This window comes from Hevea brasiliensis, chromosome 13 (assembly GCF_030052815.1).
Source record: "Hevea brasiliensis isolate MT/VB/25A 57/8 chromosome 13, ASM3005281v1, whole genome shotgun sequence".
Classification (NCBI taxonomy): domain Eukaryota; kingdom Viridiplantae; phylum Streptophyta; class Magnoliopsida; order Malpighiales; family Euphorbiaceae; genus Hevea; species Hevea brasiliensis.
The window spans coordinates 76593540-76616846 of record NC_079505.1 but is presented as its reverse complement, the minus strand read 5'-3'; the positions used below and the strand labels follow the sequence as shown (position 1 = coordinate 76616846).

General features: G+C 34.8%; 1 protein-coding gene and 1 non-coding gene across 2 annotated transcripts; one reads left to right on the top strand and one right to left on the bottom strand.

The window, feature by feature from the left end:
- Window positions 1-725: 725 nt before the first annotated feature.
- LOC110647870 (protein PHYTOCHROME-DEPENDENT LATE-FLOWERING) lies at window positions 726-10295 on the bottom strand. Its single transcript, XM_058132245.1, has 12 exons — window positions 9757-10295; window positions 7457-7538; window positions 7324-7388; window positions 7170-7232; window positions 6698-6778; window positions 5335-5493; window positions 5153-5251; window positions 3080-4437; window positions 2790-3010; window positions 2556-2707; window positions 2109-2147; window positions 726-2031 (listed from the first exon to the last, which is right to left on the bottom strand). Exons 1-12 carry the CDS (start codon window positions 9877-9879, stop codon window positions 1006-1008), a joined length of 3468 nt encoding a protein of 1155 aa, XP_057988228.1. The 5' UTR covers window positions 9880-10295; the 3' UTR covers window positions 726-1005.
- Window positions 10296-22642: 12347 nt separating this feature from the next.
- On the top strand, window positions 22643-22749 carry LOC131172314 (small nucleolar RNA R71). The gene has a single exon (XR_009142796.1). It is a non-coding gene; the product is annotated as a small nucleolar RNA R71 (small nucleolar RNA).
- Window positions 22750-23307: the final 558 nt, after the last annotated feature.

Here is a 23307-nt window from a genome sequence, read left to right as displayed (position 1 = left end):
ATTTTTAATAAATAAATCTCACCATATATTATGTATCTTGAGTCTATAATAGACCGGGTGTAGATAGGGAAAATTCACCCAAACAAACATTCAAGGTGACTTCTGAATCATCCACATGGAAACCTATAAAGAAAAGGTGCATAGCTTTAAAAGCTGGGATTGAAGGTGGACAAACAGAAAAGGAAATAACTGCAGTTTGAATTAATAATAAAAAGGGAAACATGAAAAATGTAATTAACAATCCTAAATCCAGAAAATGAAATTGTTGTCCGTAAATAAATAATATCACCATCCATTTAAAAAACTAACAGGCAATGTTTTTCTAGATATAAAATCTAGAAAACCGAAAGGTCATAAAAATGAGATAAAACTTATTTCCTGCTAAGCTCTCACAAAAGAAGAATTGAAAGCAAGAAGAATGTGCTGAAACTTCTAAGTTTCCACTCACTAGTAGATAATAAAATAGACAATGCTGAGCCCAACATCCCTGTCCACTCCATATTCAACAATATTATCTAATGAATAATAATGAAGGAAAAAATAGCCTATTAGGATTATCAGAATATGCTTAGACCAGTTTGGAGTGGAGACCTTTCCTATCCAAACGGTGAGTAGACTCCTCAAGCTACAATTTTCAGTGCTAGCCAGGAATCACTGCTCAGCAAACTTATTTTTTCTTCATTTCCATAGATAGTCAAACATTTAAAACATCACAGCCTTAGAAATATCTCCAAAACCACTAAATTAAAGTTCATTGATACTTAACAAAGTTGAATCCACTGACTAAACAAAAACCAACCATTTTGAAATTTCAAGAACGGATGTTTTACACAGCACTAGTCTAGGCAACAACAACAAAAGACGCAAGGCCAGGAACACTTTCCTGTATGTTTGTATGTCATCTATTTGGGTATTTACATCACACTCCCAATTCATGCACCCCATATTGTCATATGGTAAGAGTCCTACCGTCCACGCCAAAACATGATATTTTTCATTCAGGAACTACCATTGGCACAAGGCATTCCCATCATTAGTCCCCTGTACTGCTGATTTGGTGCTCCATTGCAGGGTGCCAATTTGCTGTAGTTGATCAAATTGTTGTAGGTTAACCTGACCTAAGGGTGAACTCACATGCTCAGCAAGTCTACCTGCTTGCTGTTGTGAATATGGCATTTGCAACTGCTGCTGTACCTGTGGCTGTGGCAGTGGTTGATTTTGCGAAAGAAAAGCCATGTCTGGAATAGTTGGTCTCTGCATTTGTACCCCTCCACTGCTTCTTTGGATTGGAATTCGATTCATCATAGCTCCCCCAACAGCTTCTGGCGCCCCCAGCCCCAGCTTTGCCAGAAGTGAAGAAGGGTGATCAGACATCATGCCAAAGCATTTTTTCCTCTCATTCAAACTGGATATATTGCTGCCAAGATTATTAAACTGCCCCAAGTTGCCAATCCAGGGAACTTGTCCCCTTTGTGGTGAATTCATGGGCCCTTCCAAGGCCATAACAGCATCTCCTATCCTGTGAATATTACCATCCAATTGCATTATATCTGGACTGCCCATAGCTGCATCCAATCCTCCCAACAATGTCTTCTTTTGCATGAGTTGCTCCTGTTGTCTCTGCCTTTGCATCATCTGAAACTGTAAATGGGCATGTTTGTTCAAAATCTCTGGCCATTGTGGATTCATTGGGCTCACTTGTGCAGCAATGTCAAGCTGTGGTTTGGATAAATTATTGGACAAGCTTTGGAAGGGCAACTGGAAGTTTACAGGGGGTAGCAGAGGGCTTCTAGATTGAATATTTTGGGACGATAGCTGCCAGGAGCTACGGGCTGACATTCTGCTCTTCATGGGACGAAGTGTGGAAGCTGACGGTCCTGGGATTAATGTTGGAGATGACTGTAGAACGGATCCACATGCTGCAGTGTCACACTGGAAAACAGCTGGATGTTGACTACTTGACTGGCCATCAGAATTAAGAACCATAGGTTGTATGTGATCTCTAGCTATGCGGTATCCTTCCTTCTCCAACTACACAATAAAGAATGTCACAGACCAGTAGAAGTACAAAAGAATACAATAAAAAATAATTACTGCAATAAACCTACCAATGACTGGAACTGAGCAGCAAAGAGATCTGCAAAATGCTGCCAAATGAATGCACATACACATCAGAATTTTACTCCAACCAGCTCATTTTTAAGCTCTAATAAATCCAGAATTTGAATAAAAAAAATTCCCATAAAGTCCCAAACAAAAAATTATTCTTTTTTCTTCATCATTTCATAAGTAACATGATTAAAACAAAAAATGGCTTCCTTAAATCTGAGACAGTAAACAACTTTTCCCCTCTTAAATGGTCACAATGAAGAAAATGTTACATCTTGTAGTTCCATAATTGAAGGTCATACAAACATAGAAGCCTTCAAGAAACGATTGGTCATTAATGAAAAGGCGCGTATGATTTGGGAGTTTATTTCAAGATTCAAAGGTATCATGATTTCCAATCCAATGACACAAGAAGGCAACTGTAAAATGAAGATTAAAGGACTCACAGTACTAGGACAGTTTGGTGAAAGAGGCAAACTGATGGAATCTCTCCCTTCTTGTTCATAAACAAGAGTTATTTCCACATTTCCCTCATTGACCATCTCTGACATGACCAGTTTAATCTGGGCCCCGCTAACATCCTGGAAAATTCCATTTCCTGGATGGCAGAAAATCATTTAGCAATGGAAAGATTAGCATTCATTGTGAAAACAAAAATAAATGTGAGGCAAAATACATACTTTGACAAACATAAGCTTCATGTACAAACGTCAATGTCCTGGTCTTGGAAACATTAAGTTTCCTATCTATGAAGCATTTTGATAAAGGAATCCCATTAGTGGTAGCATCTTTCAACATTCTGTCCTCAGAATTAGCAAGATGGAAAGCAACAAGGGCAGTATGAAAAAATGGTTTACTTGGCAACCGTTGATCCACTTTGTGCTCATCATTCATTCTGTACCTGAACGCATAAAAGAAAATATTAGAGAATTTTCTGTGCACCAAAATGTGACTATAGTTTCGATCACACCTTTGGGTCACCCCTCCAATCTTCAAAAACCTTTCAAGGTAGGGGTTACATTCGACATCTGAAACCATGTTTGAATGAAGATTCCCTGAAGCAGCAATTGCATCAGCTGTACTCATATTTCTGGTGCTGGCAAGTGAATCAATCATCTTTATACTTGAGCCTCTGGGACAAATATTCTTCTTTTGCTTTGTAGGTACAGATGCCTCTCCTAGCAAGGACTCACCATGTAACAATCTTAATGATGCAGCTCTAACATCAGAAGTTACTTGAGGACTAGGCAAGACTTTCCGGGTAACATTTTCATTTCTCAAATTTTTTCCAACAGTGACAGAAGGATGACTATTAGCTTTTAATGACAATGGACTCTTATTTCTGGTGCCGGCAAGTGAATCAATCATCTTTATTCTTGAGCCTCTGGGACAAATATTCTTCTTTTGCTTTGTAGGTACAGAGGCCTCTCCTGGCAAGGACTCACCATGTAACAATCTTAATGATGCAGCTCTAACATCAGAAGTTACTTGAGGACTAGGCAAAAGTTTCTGGGTAACATTTTCATTTCTCAAATTTTTGTCAACAGCAACAGCAGGATGACTATTAGCTTTTAATGATAATGTTGATTTTTGCAATAGTTGCTGAAGATCAGATTGATTACTTCTCAAATCCATTATAATGGATTTATCTTTGACCTTCCTAACATCTGAATTGGGAAAATCAGTAGTTTCAAGAGGCTCTTGTTTCACAGTAACATTGGGCATTCCAGTAGGCAGCTTTGGGTTTCCTTCTAGAATTTCATGCTGACCTTTATTTGTCAATGACAAAGATCCTCTCAGGTCATGATATCTTTCAAGAATACTTTTCTCTGCTCCAACTTGTTGATACATCAGATTATTTTTCCTCAGTAATTCAGGTGACAGACCAATTTCAGCTAGATTCCCAAGAAGCTGCTCCAATGTGAAGTCAGGTTCTTGCCTAGGTTTCTTAAGGATAAGTCTTTCAACTGTTTCTGTTTCACATTCGCTCCTCTCAGAAGGAACTAATGAAGGAGGTTCTCTCTTATCTCTGCCAATGCTTGCAGTAGGTGAAGACAAATCCGCTGCAGCATATTTGTTGCACCCATCCACTGATTGATAGTTATGAATATTATCTTGTGCAACCTTACCCGCTTGTAAACTGGGGACAACTCTTGAAATATTCTTCTGTGAAGTTGGGACTTCTATACCATGATATGCTAAACCAAATTGAAAATTGGATTCCTGGGTGCTCCCTATACTTGGCAAGCAGATCCCACTTTGTGAGTCGGAGTTAGGTACACAACTTAGCTTTCTCTTTTTCCAACCCCAGGTGATTCCCAAATTAATCTGCAAGAAATTCCAACAGTTACCAAGTATTATCCCCAAAATTTATTATACATGAATAAAGACTATCTTTATGTTGCAACCACAAATTCAAACAATCCAAAATAATGTAGGAAAGGAAAAGAACTCACAACTCTGAACATGTTGAGATTAAGGCTCATATTTAGAGAAGAAACTACACACTAAAATAAAGCCCCAAGTAAAATCTCTAGGGACAATAATGGGATGTTGAACTCATAATTTTGAGTTTCCCATATTCCTGCTTGTACAAGGAATCTCTATAAATAAGCACTTGTAAGCTTCTCCTTCTCATAGTGAAAAATCGCAAGTGGCTCTTCATGGACATAGTCATAGGCACATTGCCGAACCATGTCAAATTTCCTTTGTTTTGTTTCTGCATTTCTGTTCTAATATGTGTGCAACTTGCATTTGTTAATATTTAACAGACAATTCCCAAAAAACAAAATAATAATAATAATAATAATAATAATAATAATAATAATAATAATAATAATAATAATAAAGTCTATTTAGCAAGAAAGCATTAGAAAGAGCAAAGCAGAACCAATGTAGTCAGTCTAGAATCATTATTAACAATTCAGAAGCCTAACATATGATTAGATGCAATAGGCAAACCACACTTGATGACAATGGCTGTGGACCTCTGGAATCCAACAACATATTTCAATCTTCACAACAACTTTGGCGCGATAAATACCTTCTTAGTTGGAGTTTCTTCACAAAACCTATCCAACAATGGGTTTGGATTCAGATGAAGATCAGGTTGCAAAGCCTTAAGAATGCGGGACTCAACTTCCTGAACAAGAACTAGATAATAAATATAAGATCAAGACAATACGCTGGAAATAAAAGGAAAACACCCCAAGCATATATACTAACCAATAGATCTCCATATGACCAAGATTCATTTGACATAGATAAAATGTCCTTTACAACATTCTCCATACACATCTGTAGAAGCACTTTATGAATAGTTGGAGAGCTTTCAGCTGCGGCAGTGCCTGCCTTCTGGGACAAACAATTACGATAATCTTGAATCTGCAAATAGATTATCTAAATTAGGTGACTTGCATTGGGCCAAAAAAAAAACACACAGGTGCTCAGACATTCTATGGAGATAAAACCTCATCATGTGCTTTTATATATCACCAAGACAGTATAGATGCACATATAAATATCAGATATTCTATAGAGTCCAAGGGAAGACGCCAATGAGAAAGGGTGTCCCAATGCATAAGATTTTCTGCATTGCAATCTTCTCCTTTGTAACCAGGCTGTTGTTTCCCTGGTTTGTACCACCACCTCACTTTCTAATAGAACAACCTCACTATTGCACAAGGGCATCCTCAAAGACACTTTTAACACGCTGATATAATTTTTTAGACGCTTCATGCAACAACTCCATTTGCTACAAATACTATAGGATAGATTCTTAAGGAGAATTTGTAGATTAATTTTAAGATAGACACAGAGACAATCTCAATGGATCTGACAATAAAAAAGAAGAAGAAAAGGAAGTCTGTCAGATGTTCTGACACACCTTTCCTTTAAAAGAAACAAATAAAGCAGACAAGAAAATTTTTGTAAGACACTTTATTTGATGTTGACAAATAGCTTAAAATGACATCCCAAAAATAGAAAGAGAAACCAAACAAAATTCTAACAGATCAAATCAACAACCACATCCCTAAACAACCAGAATTTGTGAAAGGAGAGCATTAATCCATTCCAAGGTCCGCTCGTTGTGAAATAATGATTGGAGACAGAAAAGCCATTGGCAACTTGTAGTAACCCACCACTTACTAATAATAATAATAATAATAATAATAATAGCAACAATAACAATATGTGATAAAAATCAAAGTTAGCAAGGTTATCATTGAAAATTAAAAAAAACAAATACACAAGGTCCTAGTGACAAGTTAATTTAGCTTTGTATTATAAAATTGTCAATAGTCAGAACTGAAAACAAGGATGGATATAGTTTATGTCTTTCTGTCTAGAGATAGTCGCATAGACAGACAAGTAAATGCTATGGAAAGAACAGGACAGAATGGCATATAACTGAGTATAAACCATCATAAATAGGACAAAAGCAATAGAAGCAAACAGAAATTTGATAAAATTTCACATCCATGATACAGTGACCACATAAGTTCCTCCAGTAACGACCAAATTCAGCAATACACAGAACAACATTGTAAGCACAAAACCCACAAGTAATCCATAACTTTTACCTCACCTCACAAAGAACTGCTCCATTGACATACTTGCAAGGTATTTGATCAAAAACGTCTCCAGGTAACCATCCATACTCAATGGCCTAATGCAAGTAACAAACATGGAAGAAGATAACAGAAGCAAAATAGAAAACCAAGAATCTGCAACTTGCTTTTTAGAGCATTGGGTACAAGTATTCATAATATGCCACATGCTGTAAGCAAGTGTTTAATCATTGGTTGCTCCAGAAGCAACAAAGCATATAAAAAAAAAATTGGGGGTAAAAAAGCATATTCTGTCAGTCAATATAATGCAATAATCCTAGATGTTTGCCTCGGTAGAAAGGAACAGAAAAGGCTGTAAAAGTGGACAAGTTATTTGTTCCACGTAAAAAAAAAAAAATAAAAATGAATATTACTATAATACTTGCACTCCAGTTAAGCATAAAGGCGAAAATCATACTATATTTGCAAATGATAATGGAACACCCTTACAGTGAAAAGTGTCTCTGAGGCTCTATCATAAGGAACCAACTGCTTTGGTACATCATTGAAAACCTGCAATAAGTTTTAGAGAGCAGTGGAAATGTTCAGACAATTAATACAAAATATGCCAAGTGTGAAAGTTTTTCTTCTTATGATTGCTAACCTCTGCAGGCTTTCCAAAAGAAAAGCCATTTTCAAATAGATTCAGTGAAAAGGACACCTCAGGATCTGCACTAAACAAACTGTCAAACAAAGACCTTTAAGCTCATGGAACACTGAAAAATGGCCCAAATTACCTTCCAACACTCGGTGCAGTGCAGGTTCAGCCAATTCCTTTGAATGGCCAGCAACCTTATCTTCTATGAGATCAAATCTACCCTGCATTAGAATCACCTGTGTTTAATTATGTTTCCAGTACCACACCTATTAATTCGATAAAAATCTTCAGGTCACAAACTCCATTGGGGTGTACAGATGTTAAATAAAATAATTTTAGTAGCAGATGATTTCAAATGTAATCAGAAATGTCAAAATCAGCAACTTATTGTTACCCAAAAGTGACTTATCTTTTATCTACAATTATTTGATACAATGAGCAACATTAAAAAATTACCCAAGAAATTAGGATAAACAAGTCATTTTGCATAGAAAGAGGTCAGAAAATAAAGGGATTATTGTCATTACATTGCACTAAACAGGACTTGCAACAGACCAAACTATTTTGGACACTCAAGTTTTGCATAGCTGAGCTAATAATAGTACACAGAATTAGAAGATTTACCCCCCCCCCCCCCCTTCCCCCAACTCAACTCAACTCTTATCCCAAACATTTATTGGAGTCGGCTATATGGATTCTCTTTCTCCACTCTAAAAGATTTTGGTTAAATCCTCGGAATTGTGTAATGCTCCTAGGTCATGTTGTACTGCTCTTCTCCAAGTCAGTTTATGTCTACCCCTTCTTTTCTTTCTATCCTCTAACCCAATGTGCTTTACTTGTCTAATTGAAGACTACGTATGTCTACACTTCACATGACCAAACCACCTCAATCTCCCTTCTTTCAACTTATCTTCAATTGGCACCACTCCTACCTTTTCTCTAATACTCTCATTAGTCATTACAGAATTTATTTAGTCTAGTATGGTCACTCATCCACCTTAACATTCTCATCTCTCCAACTCTCATCTTAGACACATACGGCTCATTTATTGCCCAACACTCACTACCTTATAACATAACCGGTCGTATATCTGTACAGTAAAATTTTCCTTTCAACTTATTGGAAATCTTGCGATTACATAAAACTCTCGTAGCCCGTCTCCACTTTCACATAAAACTCTCATTACCCGTCTCCACTTCAACCATCCTACTTTAATTCTATGACTAACATCCTCTTCACATTCCCCATCTACTAGAAGGATTGAGCAGAGATATTTAAAGTGATTACTTTGGGGTAATAACACTCCATCTAAACTAACTCCTTCCCTATCACCAGTTTGGCCTTCACTAAACTTGCAATGCATGTATTCTATTTTCGTTCTACTTAACTTAAAGCCCTTTGACTCTAGAGTACTTCTCCAAAGTTCTAACTTTCTATTAACTCCTTCTCGCGTCTTATCTATCAGAACTATATCCCCTCCCCCCTCAATAAAAAGCCTTCAGCTCAAGCAACGTGGAGGCAACACCAAGGAAATATCCAAGTTTTGTGTATGCAAATGATGATAAAATAAAAGTTCACGCATAATTAAAAGCATCAACTAAAGGTGAAAAAATTTCTTGGTTGTTTGTGAAAGGAGGCATCAGCCTTCGCATGACGAAACTATGTAAGTTATGATAGATTTTGAGCTCGTAAACACTCCCTAAAGGTTTTATTTGTGAAGTCTATATATATATATATATATAAGAAAAAAGAAAAGTGGGGGCCTGCGTTTTGTAAATAAAAGGCTTCTTAGAAATTGCTTCAATTAACATTTAAAATAATAACAACCTACCTCACTAAAAAACATAAAAGTTTCAGGTCAAAAGAGAATAAACTGAAAAAATAAAATTATATACATACATATATATATATATATATATATATATATATATAGAGAGAGAGAGAGAGAGAGAGAGAGAGAGAGAGAGAGGACACAAGCATCATGGTTGCATTCGGATAGCTTCGAAATCGGATTCAATGTGCTAAGTATTAGAATCTTTTTTTGCTTTATTCTACTCGATTTAAGAACTCCAAATGCAAACTAATTTCTTATTATTTCCACCAACTAAGGCATGCACTTTTCAACGAAAAGCTTTTGCTCAATCAGTGAGTCGCCGCTCATATGCTGCCTTTCTTTAAAAGATAATCAAAGGCTTACTACCAATAGACCATTCAACTTCCTCCAAGTACAACCACGAAACAGTACCAATAAACATTGCCCTATTTCATCCATAACGTCGCCCAAAACAAAAACGAAACCACAGTGCTCGCAGTTGCACCAACGAGCCAAAAAAAAAAAAACTACAGTTTCACATGCAAAATGAACCGTCAATTCAAAAAACACAAAGAGGCAAATTTATGCGCAAGAAAAAAAAACCGTTCTGCAATACTGCACATACCTCATTAAGCCTATCTTGGTGATCATTTCCATAGCCATTTTCAATTTCATTGTCCTCTTCAATCTGAAGCAACTTAGGCTTATATCTCGAACCCACCCTGGCAACCTTGAAAGAAACACCCATTTCTTTCACTTCACTCAGGAATTTCACCAAACACCTTGTTAATGAAGCTATAGAGAAAAAGAAACAAATAAGAAAGAGAGAAAGGCACTGCGCCCTAAGATTGACTAAAACTGTGGGGATTGCTGCAGTGAGAGGTTCCAAATTTATAGCTTGCCAAGTTTGCCATGAAGGTCGAACACGTAGAGACGTAGTGTTTGTGGGTTTCTATTTTGCCCTTTGCTTCTTACTAATTTACCTCTTATTAAATGGGTTTTGGTTTTTCTATTTTATTGCTATTTGACCTTTCGGGATTTTGCTTTCCATTTTTGAGAGAAAATTCCAAAGCCTCTTTTGGCACTTTTATTTTGTATGCTTGAAATGTGTTGGAGATTTGTTTAAAGGTTGGATTTGGATCTTATCTTTATTTTAATTGCTAAGAAAACTATGATATCCTCATGCTTACTGTACTTTAATATGTTTTCTGCATATTATAACTAGATTATTGTCCACTTTATGGATGAGGGATTTTATTTATATTTATAATAAATTAATTAATTTTATAATATCAATAGATCTATCAAATTTTTTTTATGATCATATAATACTTTATAAAATAGCATATAAAAGAAAAAAAAATCTCATTAGTTTAGGTTATATATATATATATATATTATCAATGTGTGTTTTATTATATTTGATAATATATAATTTTATGTTTAATATGAATATAATTGAAATAAAATAAGATATAAAGAAATAAATTTTCAATTAATTAATTGATGAATGTAAGATGTTTTGATTAAAAATTAAAAATAATCAAAAGACATTTTAAATGATATATTACATAGACGATATATCAACTTAAGAATATATAATAATAAAATATTTAAATTTTAATTTGTAATGTAAAATTTTTATTTTTTTGAAATTTAATTAATATAAAACTCTTTTATGGTATATAATAGTTAATTTCTAAATTATTTTATATTAACATGTCATTTATCAAATTAAAAACTAATATTTTTAGAGATTAACAGTTTCGAGTAAATAGAAGAATTATTGAAATATCGATATATATTGAGGCTGTGAGTAGAGAGAGAACAAAAGAGATAAAAATGAATCATAAAATATTATTTTTTTAAATTAATTAAAAGTTTTTCCTAACAAGTAGTAAATTAATATATTTTTTTAATTTGACAAGTTTAGAAAGAAAAGTTAAAGAAGGAAAAATGAGTGGAATTGTAAGGAAATGAAAATTATTATTTTTCTTATAAATATTTTTTATATGGAAAGGAAAGGAAAAAAAGTGATTTATTTATTTTTTATGTTATGATAATAAAAAAATTTATTACATTTTTATTAGTATATCCATATTAAATAAATAAAATTATATAAAAAAATAATTATTTAAATAAAAAAAAGGCATAAAGAAAAAAAAAATAACACTGCCTTTCAGTCTTTTCACGCAATAGAGGCAGAAAGAAAATGGCTAAAAAGTGCTATTTAAGCATTTTTTATACAAATCTTTATTGTTTTTCCTTTTTCCTTTTCCTTTCTTATAAAATATGGGAATTAAATTTTCAATTTTTTTTCTTTTTTCTTTTCAACAAAATAAGAAAAATATATATATTAGTTAAAAATAAGAATTAAATTATGTAATATGTCAAAAATAGAAGACAGATTGTATAATAGGTCAAAATAAAAGACTTGCTAAATCAAACTTTTCCTAAATGGTTCAGTGGCTATCTTATGTATTAAGCCAACGGCTATTTAAGCCAATGGCCATTATGGGCAACAATGCATGCATGCATCTTTGTCGAAAAGCCTACGTTCATGCATGTAGGATAATGGTCTTAAATCATCATTATGCATTGTTATGTGAAATTATTAGGTGCATCCGATACACATGTATCACTTCTCATAATCATGTGTGACTCAGTCTCTATATTATAGGAATGATCCACTTTTCTGTGAAATAGAGAGCACTATTTTTTAGTATTCATGGTGCATCTAATAATTAGCCCATTGTTATTTTTCATTTTCACACATTGAGGCTTTAGGTGTGATGCATATGCAATGTAAGCATTATTATTAAAAGGTTGAGCATTATCATTATTATTAATATTATTATTGGATGTGCAGCAAGATTAATTTCTTTGAAGTTTAAGGTTGCCATTCTTAATAATGTTTTTTTTAAATATTAAGTTTGAGTTTTTTTTTTTTTAAAGCCCAATGAGTTTTACCATTGTATTCAATTTATTAGCACGTGAAGCATTATTCTAGTCAACACATAGAACGAAGAAAATTGTTAATATAACAATAGAAGTATCTTGCTCAGCATGGCATAGTTTAGTAGCCAAAAACTTATTACTCACTTGATAAATTCAGGTTTAAATTTTCATTTCCTCAATTTCTTACTTAAAAAAAATGCCAAATATCTTCAATGGAACTATGGAAGCCTCTCAAACTCATTAGAAAAAAAAAAAAAGCCTTAATTTTCAGATCAATTGGTATAATCAAGACTATTCAGTTTGAATAAAAAACGAGCTTGACTGCAAACTTCGTTGATTCTTAGTTAAGAGTGCGACAACTTGGTGTTCATTAAACAATTAATCATCATTGATCCATATCATGACTCGTGGGTGCTGTCACGACCCAACCTATGGGCCGGACCGACACTAGGACCTGGGCCAGCCTAAAGCCCCCGAGGCCCGTAGTAAGCCTAACTATTCACTTAACCCAACTCTAAGGCCCATTTGGGCCCAATTTCAAGAAATCAATCGGACGGAGTCCGGCCATAAAGTGAACCTTTCAACGGGGAGTTTTTGACTCACCCGACCTGTAATCAAAATATATCATCACTTGGGGAGCTCAGCTCACCCTCCACATACTCAAATCAACATAAAGATAAATGGGAGCTTAGCTCCCTCATCCAGTCCATCAAACATGCATATAATAATTTTACAGGTCCACATAATAATTATATTACAGACCCAAATCATTTAAATATTTTTAACACATGCGAAAAATCTAGGAGTAAATAAAATTACACAAATATTGAATAACAACCTGCGAATAAGAAAAGCAGGTTAACCACAATAAAATCCTCCTGTAGCCTGGAAAAAAATATTGAACATGAGTGAGCGTTCGACTCAGAGAGTAAAATATCAATTTTAACCATAATCTCTATAACTATCTAGAACTAGTGCACCCTGTAGAGTGAAATGCAGCATCAGCAATAAATTCACATCGTAACATCAAAAAGGTACTTTGGAGCACTCACGCACCCAGCAATATCAATCATATATATATGGTAGCTGATCCCCTATATAGCTCTCTTAATTCCAACTGTGCCAGCGAAGAACTCAGCTCGGACTTCCACTTAATAACCAAATCGGGGTCCCAGCGAAGAACTCAAGCCGTGTCTACCCCGAAGGACCGGGTCCCAGCGAAGATCTCAAGCCGTGTCTACCCGTCCTATCCATAGTCCACACCACATCACACGCACGCCAACGCACGCACACTGTTCCAAATTACCACAGCAACATACATGGCACTTTCACAGTTATGAATGCAACATAAATCGTGCCTAAAGTTTATCTACATAGATATATGCATATAAGTGATGCATGGGCATGCTTGAACATATAATAATAGTGAAATTACAATTAAAATTAATATTTTACTCACAGACTTGACAACGGTTACTGTGGCGACTGGGCGGAGGAAGAAGGCTGTCCCGGCTCACCTGATAATTACATTATAATTATTTAATACAAATGACTCAATACAATCAAGAAAAGACCAAATACGTCCTAAGTCGTGCCGAAAATCCGGCAGAGTCTCCCCTATATTTAGGACCTACCCAACCTGCAAAATGGCTCAAAACACACTTCTATATTCACAATCCATATATCCACAACTCAATCACATCACACAGCCCCTCCTGGGCTCATCAAATCAGTCATCCATCACAATATATAAAATTTCAATTTAGTCCTTATAATTGACCATTTTTGCAAAAACTATCCAAACAAGCTCTAAAAATTCTAAAACATTGCCCCGCGGTCCTTAGCAATATTACTAGGCTATTGCAAAAAGAATCATAATTTTCTGAGTTACCACGAATATTTTATGAATTTTTAATCCTACTTAAGCACCAGATGATACGGTGTGTCCGCAAGTGCACGGGTCACAGTAGTATAGTTTTAAAAAAAAATGATATCGATCCCACAGGGAATTGTGCTTAAATTGGAAATAAAAGTATAAGCTAATTAGAATGACAAAAATTAAAGATGTAAAATGAAATTTCAAATTAAGACAAAAATTAAAGATGTAAAATGAAATTTGGAATTAAAATTGGTATTTGAGGAATTAAAACTAAATCAATCAATTAACTAAAATTAATTAAACTAGATTACCAAAAATTAATTTGAAATTTCTATTTATGAAATTTGAGAGGAATTAAATCTAAATTCAATAAAAATAAAGTGATTCTAGAGATTAGATTTAAATTGGATTTAAATTTAAATTGGATTTAAATTGAAATTGCTATTTATGAGATTTGGAGGATTTAAATCTAAATTCAATGAAAATTAAATTGATTCTAGAGATTGGATTTTCAATATTGTTTGCATGTGGTTTATCCCTAATTTAGCCAAATACATGAGAATTGCAATTTTGAGGGAAATCAATTCTTAAATTTTTGAAACCCTTTTCAAGCATCTCAAAGTTAGTTTTCATTAAATCAAACCCTGTTTTCACGGTATTTCAAACCTAACAAAAACCCAATTAATGCTCTAATTGATTTTTGGAAAGTTCCCCTTAATCTTCTTAGCTTATTTCTAACACCAAGAAAATAAAGTTTATTGCAAGATTATCCATCCCCAATGTTCACTTTTCAGTCCATCTATTAAGGATTAAAACTTAACTTAATGAGGGCCCATTCATCAAGCAAGGCAACAAGCTCACAAGCAATAAATCAAAATGTAACAAATCCCATTTAAATGGCTAAATCAGTTCAAAAACACAAAACAAATCAATATTTACAAACCCATCTCTAGAATCTCAATAAACTACTCACAAATCATTGTTTAAAGACAAACCCAAATAAAGAAATGAAGAAATAATAGAAATGTAAGCTAAAGGGGTAGAAAAACCCCAGAAATATGCTGCAGATTCTGCTGCACAAAAGTGCAGAAAACGTGATCTGCAGCTGCTGGAAAAAGAATGCAGAAAGTGCTCCTCCTTCACTCTTTCTAACTTTTCCGAATTTGCCTCCCTTGCTCTCTATGCCAAGATAATGATAAAATGAGGCTTTATATAGGCTAAGGGTCTGCCCTAGAATGGGTAAAAGGGGGAAGGTTCCAGAGAAAGTGAGGTAAAAAGCTGGAGTAACGGAAATGCCACGTCAATTATTTCTAGTAAAAATGACACAAGCCGAGTCAGTTGTGTCGCGGGTTGTGTTGCTCTCGGCGTGAATATCTGACGATCGACACAACCTGCGACATAAGCTAATTCGGTTGTGCTGCAGGTTGTGTCGCTCTCGGCCATTTTTTTACTCAACTTCAAAATTTTTGCAATTCGACTTTAATCTCCTCCAAATGGCTACTCTGATCAAAATACATCAAATTTCTCCAAATTTAACCTACAAAATAAATAAATTCCAAAAATTAAACTAAGAAAAGTGAAAATTGCAAAATTGACTAAATATACACTAATATCTATAATAATGGCTATGAACAAGGGTAAATAATGTGCAAAAATTACACCTAAATGATGATATAAAATGCATGCATCAAATTCCCCCATACTCAAACTCTTGCTTGTCCTCAAGCAAAATTTCATTAAAACTCATTTGGAAGGGAATAGAATCAGTCTTTGAAAACACAAAATTCACTAATCCAAACCACCAACTTACCTCTAGCCACCAACATTCCAAATTCCCACCAGCAAAAGCACAAAGAATGAAGCAAGCACTCTCAACAATTACAGAATAGCTAAGAATTAACCAATCAACCCAAGCAACAAATACCAACCAGCTACAAGAGTCAATTGTGCCAAAACAAACCTAAATGAAATAGATAGCCAATGTGTCTCAAATAGATGGTGAGTAATGTATGGAAGATTATATTGCCAAACCCATATGCAAGCATAAAAGATCTAACTCTACTAATGTAACAAGTATTTTTCAAAGAATCATTAGGTCTTTTTAAGGGTTGTAATGGGGTCAAATAGGGTAAGATTGTGGTTAACAAAGAAAGGGAATAAGGTAAACAAAATATGAGAATAATATTAATCATGAAACTCAAAGTGCATCCATTTTTTTTTTTTTTAAATCAAGAGGAAAGAAATTCACAATGAATTTTAAGTGCTAACACAATAAAGGGACTACTTTTATAATATATTTTTTTATTTTGTATGTGTCCCTATTTCACGTCACACCCAAAATTACCTTTGGGATATTTTGGTGACCTTTTCAACTTTTCACAATTACTCTAGCACTTTTCAAGATGTTTCAATCCTCCATTTTTATTTTATTTTATTTTATTTTATTTTATTTTTTTATTTTTATATCATTATCATTTTTTTATGCACTTAATTGCTAAAATATTATTCTCATAGATAGGTGGTAGTGTTTAGGTTTAATGGCTTGGTAAATGATTTGGGTTCCAAAGAAATTAGGGAATTAAGGTTCAAGGGGGTTTACAAGGGTTGAAATGAAATTAAGGTAGGTTAAGGCTAAATGTGAGGTTTAAAATATGAAGGAATGCCTAAATCATATTCTTATCAAATGCAAGTTAAAAATTTCGCTTTGAAAGATCTAAAATGCTTGTTCTAGGAATGGTGAGACAACAATGACCATTTTCTTCCTTAAAGGCTTATCCAGACACTCAAAACTCAAAATAACTAATCAGAATCTGCATACCTAGATGAATGTATTAATTTTAAGCTATTAAGTAAGAGAAAGAATAATGCTTAAGACTTTGTACCCAGCTGGAACTTTCATTCCACTAACCATCTAAAGGCAAGTTGGATTGCTTGAATAAGTGGCTTATGGAATTCAGAGACTGGTTTAAAAATCCAAAAATTTTAAATGAATGAATGAAATGCATGAGTGTAAATGTCAAGTCAACCTATATGTAACTAAGTATGCATAACTAAGTGTATGAAGCTATATGCAAGTGTATGTATGTACAAATATGAAGTAATGAATGAGTATGTCACTATATGCAAGTGAAAAAGGAAAAATAATTTTTGCAAAAAATTTACCCTCTCCCCCATACTCAGAATGAACATTGTCCTCAATGTTAAAAGAGTGCATGGAATGGGATAATGTGCAAAAAATGGGTAGCTCATATGTGCATAAAGAATTATTACCCTGTTGCATAAGCGATAGCACAACTTGTGTTGAAAATGACACAAGCTGAGATAAGAAGTGTTACCTCATTGAAGTGCAGCCAATTTAATTAGATAAAATTTGGATAGCTGCTGCACTCATTGCAAAAGAAACAGTGCGATGGAATCCATTAAATCAATTAAACTCGAAAAGTTGAAATAGGAAGTTAAGCTCAAAAATGTAACCATCAAGTGTAAATCCGAAGTAGCACATAAAAGCAAGTGAGCAATGTACTAGAGATATAAAAGAAAAATGTATTTTATGAGGAACTAAAAAAAAACAACACAAGCAAAATATTAACTAAACAAGTTAAAAACACTAATGAATTAAGCAACTAAATTTTTTTTTTTTTTTTTTAGCATGGGGAGCTAACACAATTTTTTTTTTATGCTCATTTGCTTGCAATGAATTGCATCCCATCTGCACAAGGAAATTAGAACAATGTTAAACTCTGAATAAGGAGTATAGAAAAACTTAAAAACAAATATATATATGAAAGAAATAAAGAATCAATGAAAAATTGGGAGTTATGCACAAAAATGCTAAGTTTAGGTCTTTAGCTTGACCATACTCACTCAAGATGTTATGGAGAATGAGAAAGATAGCAAGTTGCTATCTTCTCAATTGGCTCACCAACTGAATAGTGCCTCAACCTTTGCCCATTTACCTTGAAATTACCAGATTTTTCACCAAAAATTTCCACAGCACCATGAGGTAAAACTTTCATAATTTTGAATGGACCTGACCACCTTGATTTTAATTTTCCTGGAAAAAATTTCAACCTTGAATTGAATAAGAGAACCAAATCTCCTTCTTTAAAGTCCTTTTTCTTGATATGCTTATCATGCCATTTTTTTGTTCTTTCTTTATAGATCTTAGCATTTTCATAAGCATCAAGTCTCAATTCTTCTAATTCATCAAGTTACAAAAGTCTTTTATGTCCAGCAGCTTGTAAATCAAAATTGATTACTCTAAAAACCCAATAAGCTTTATGTTCTAACTCTACGGGCAAATGGCATGATTTCCCAAAAACTAACCTATAAGGTGTAGTTCCTATGGGGGTTTTAAATGCTGTTCTATATGCCCAAAGAGTGTCATCTAATTTAAGGGACCAATCTTTTCTGGACTTATTGACAGTTTTCTCCAAGATTTGCTTGATTTCTCTATTTGTGATTTCTACTTGGCCATTTGTTTGAGGGTGATATAGTGTGGCAATCCTATGCTTTACCCCATATTTTCTCATCAATTTTTCAAATTGGTGGTTGCAAAAATGGCTACCACCATCACTGATTATGGCACGTGGGGCACCAAATCTGGTTAAAACAAATTTTTTCAGAAATTTTATCACAACTTTTGCATCATTGGTAGGTGTAGCAATAGCTTCTACCCATTTGGATACATAGTCCACCCCTACCAAGATATATTTATTTCCATAAGAAGATGGAAATGGCCCCATGAAATCAATTCCCCACACATCAAATAATTCAACTTCTAATATGGACTGTTGGGGCATCTCATCTCTCTTGGAAATGTTGCCTACTCTTTGACACCTATCACACCTGCTTACAAAGTCTCTCACATGTTTAAACATATTAGGCCAATAGAAACCTGATGTTAAGACCTTTTCAACAGTTTTTGAGACACTAAAATGACCACCATATTCAGAGGAATGACAATGGTAAATAACATCATTTATTTCTTCCTCTGGTATACATCTCCTAATTATTCCATCATTACATCTTCTAAACAAAAGAGGTTCTTCCCAGGAATAAAATTTAACATCATGCAAGAATCTTTTCTTTTGCTGCCAAGATAAATCAGGTGGCAAGACACCACAAGACAAGAAATTCACAATATCAGCAAACCATGGAAGTGCAGATTTCAACACATACAACTGCTCATTCATGAAAAATTCATCAATTGGCACAATATCATCATCTTTATTTTCAGCTTTTATCCTAGAAAGGTGATCAGCCACCACATTCTCAACACCCTTTTTATCTCTTATTTCCAAATCAAATTCTTGAAGTAATAAAATCCATCTAATCAACCTAGATTTAGCTTCTTTCTTGCTCATTAAGTACCTTATTGCTGCATGATCAGTGAAAACTATTACCTTTGAGTTGACCAAATAAGAACGGAATTTATTGAGTGCAAATACTACCGCAAGGAACTCCTTTTCAGTTGTGGCATAATTAACTTGAGCTTCATCAAGGGTTCGGCTTGCATAGTAAATGGCATAAGGTTTCCTATCTTTCCGCTGGCCAAGGACAGCTCCAACAGCAAACTCGCTTGCATCACACATAATTTCGAATGGCAAAGTCCAATCCGGGGGTTGCATGATAGGAGCTGTTGTTAAGGCCATTTTTAACCTGCAAAAAGCAACCATACAATCTTGATTAAAATCAAATTTAACATCATGATTCAAAAGATTTGTTAAGGGTTTAGTAAGTTTAGAAAAATCCTGAATAAATCGCCGGTAAAACCCGGCATGTCCAAGAAAACTCCGCACTCCTTTGACAGTGGTTGGAGGGGGCATTTTTTCAATAATTTCTATTTTAGCTCTATCCACTTCAATTCCCCTATTTGAGATCAAATGCCCTAAAACGATCCCCTCTTGGACCATAAAGTGGCATTTCTCCCAATTCAACACCAAATCATTATCAGCACACCTCTGCAAGATTTTAGACAAATTAGTCAAGCATGAATCAAAATTAGACCTCCATAATTTCTTCAATAAAATCAGAGAAAATGGCCATCATGCACCTTTGAAATGTGCCAGGCGCATTACACAATCCGAATGGCATCCTTCGATAGGCAAAGGTGCCATAGGGACATGTAAAGGTAGTTTTCTCTTGGTCATCAGGATGTATTGGAATTTGAAAGAAACCAGAATATCCATCTAAGTAACAAAAGAATGAATGCTTGGCTAATCTTTCTAACATTTGGTCCATGAAAGGAAGGAGAAAATGGTCTTTTCTTGTAGCATTGTTCAACTTCCTGTAGTCTATGCACATTCTCCAACTTGTAACAGTTCTAGTGGGTATCAATTCATTATTCTCATTTTTAACAACTGTCACCCCACCTTTTTTTGGTACAACATGCACAGGACTAACCCACTCACTGTCAGAAATAGGGTAAATAATTCCAGCAGCTAGTAATTTTAGGATTTCCTTTTTCACAACATCCTTCATTGTAGGATTCAATCTTCTTTGGTGTTCAATGGAAGGTTTACTATTTGGCTCAAGGAAAATCCTATGCATACAAACTGTTGGACTAATTCCCTTTATATCATCAATTGCATAACCCAAAACTCTTCTATATTCTCTCAAAACTCTCAACAATTTTTCATTCTCAATATTAGTCAATGATGCATTAATTATAACTGGATATGTTTCATTCGGTCCAAGAAAAGCATACCTGAGGTTGGAAGGAAGAGGTTTAAGATCTACCTTTGGGGCATCCTCTACCTTTAATGATGGTTGTTTGATCTCCAAGGTTTGCACTTCTTCAAGTTGAGAAATTGTGGCTTCAGGATGTGGTGGAGAACTCTCCAAGTGTTGTGCAAAAGTAGCCATGTTATGATTATCATCATCAATGCTCCCACCATGGACTAAGCAATTTTCAAGTGGGTCTTGTGGATAGCTTTTTCTAAAATACTCTTGAACAATCTCATCAATAATGTCTACCCGCAAACAAGACTCAACTTCTTCATGTTTCCTTTTCATGGCTGGATTGATGTTGAATATCATTTGATCATCTCCCACTCTAAGTGTCAATTGCTCACCCTTCACATCAATTAATGCACCAGCTGTTGCCAAAAAGGGTCTTCCCAATAAGATAGGAACTTTTGTGTCTTCTTCCATATCTAAAATGACAAAGTCCACCGGAATGTAGAATTTCCCAACCTTGATAGGCATATTTTCTAGAATGCCTTCTGGATACTTAATTGAACGGTCAGCCAATGATAGATACATGTTTGTGGGCTTCAATTCTCCCATATTCAACTTCTCATATATTGAAAGTGGCATTAGGCTGACGTTAGCTCCAAGGTCACATAAGGCATTTGCCACACAATTATCACCAATATGACAAGGGATGGAAAACACACCCGGATCTTTGAGTTTGGGAGGTAACTTCTTCTGGATTATAGCACTGCATTGCTCTCCCAAGTTGATGGTGTCATAATCTTCTAGCCTTCTTTTGTTGGAAAGAATCTCCTTCAAAAACTTGGCATAACTTGGCATTTGGGATAGTGCCTCAGTGAATGGCACATTGATATACAACTTCTTTAGCACTTCAAGGAATTTGCCAAATTGTTTGTCTAGCTTGTGCTTGATGAATCTTTGAGGGTAGGGAAGGGTGGGTTTGTAAGGTTCAGGTGGGATATATGGTTTCTCTCCTTCATCTTGCTCACTTTTGCTTTCTTCTTCTTTTTCATTTTTCTTACTCTCAATTGAATTTTCTTCTTTTGTGCTCTCTTTTTCTTCTCTCTTGTTTTCACTCTCTTGACCAACTTTTTTACCACTTCTTAAGGTTACAACCTTACATTGTTCATGAGGGTTTTGTGGTTGGCTAGGTAGTTTCCCATAGGAATTGCTTCCTGATGAGCTTGCTTGTTGCGCCAATTGAGTCTCCAACATGCGGTTGTGGACTTGTAATTGATCCATGGTTTGTCTCATGTGTTGCATTTCTTCCTCCAATTTGCTATTCATTTTGCTTTGTTCAGCAAAAAATTTCTCCATCATGCTCTCCAAGGTTGGCTTCGGTTCATGAGGTGGGAGGGATTGTTGTGCTCTTCCTTGATATCCAGGTTGTGGCTGCCTTGTGGGCTGAAATTGAGGCTGAAATTGAGGTCTATTCTGCTGCACATACTGCTGGTTATGAGGATAATTTGAGCTTTGACTTTGTTGAGAAAAAGTTGCTTGTGGTCTCCATGTTGAGTTGTTCACATTAGAGTAAGCATTTCCCATAGGTTTTTGTTGATAACCTCCTGCATAAGCAGCTTGTTCTTGCAAATAATCATCACCATAAGAAGAATAATCAACTCCACAACTTTGAGTTCCATCTGTGAAGGCAACTTGTTGCATAGTTGTAGGAGTTGAGGTTGTTGCCTTTGTGCAAAAATCACTAAGAAGTTGAGTCAACTGGTCAAATCTTGCGTTCATGTAGCTAACTGAGTCAAGTTCATAGATCCCAGCTTTCTTTGGCTCAAGTGCTCTAGGATTTCCCCACAAATGGGTATTATGAGCAATCTTCTCTAATAAATCATAGCATTCTTCACTTGTCATTTTCATGAAATCTCCTCCTGCTTGTGAATCAATGGTGTTTCTTATGGCTGGAGTAACTCTGGTGTAGAAATTCTGAACAATCATCCATTTCGGTATTTCATGATGAGGACATTGCCTTTCAAGCTCCTTAAATCTCATCCAAGATTCATACAAAGTTTCATCATCTCTTGGTTTAAAAACTACCATCAAATTCCTCAAATGAGTGGTTTTCCCAGGTGGGAAAAATTGAGACAGAAAGGCTTGAGATAGCTGCTCCCAAGTAGCTATAATAGCTTGTGGAAGTGAGTCATACCACTCCAATGCTGAATCCCGAAGAGAGAATGGAAATAAGGTGAGCCGAATAACTTCATCTGAAACTCCAGGTTGTCTTTGTGTACCACATATCATTAAAAATTTCTTCAAATGAGAATGAGGATTTTCAAGTGGACTACCTCCAAATTGTGAATTCTGAACCATTTGAATGAGACCAGTTTTTAATTCAAATTGATTAGCTCCAATAATAGGTCTGTTATCTCTCACATCAGTACATCTAGGAAAAGCATAGTCTAACATGGATCTTCTTTGAGGATCATTTTGATTAACCACAGCATTTTGCCCGTTTTGCTCATCTCCTCCATTGTTTCCACCAATAGCTCTATTTTGATTCTCCATATTTTCAATTGTCTCCTCTTGCTCAAATCTTTGTTGTTTTTCTTTTTCTGCTTCTTTTCTTCTCTTGTATTCCTTTTTGTTAGCTCGACAGAATTTTTCAATTTCAGG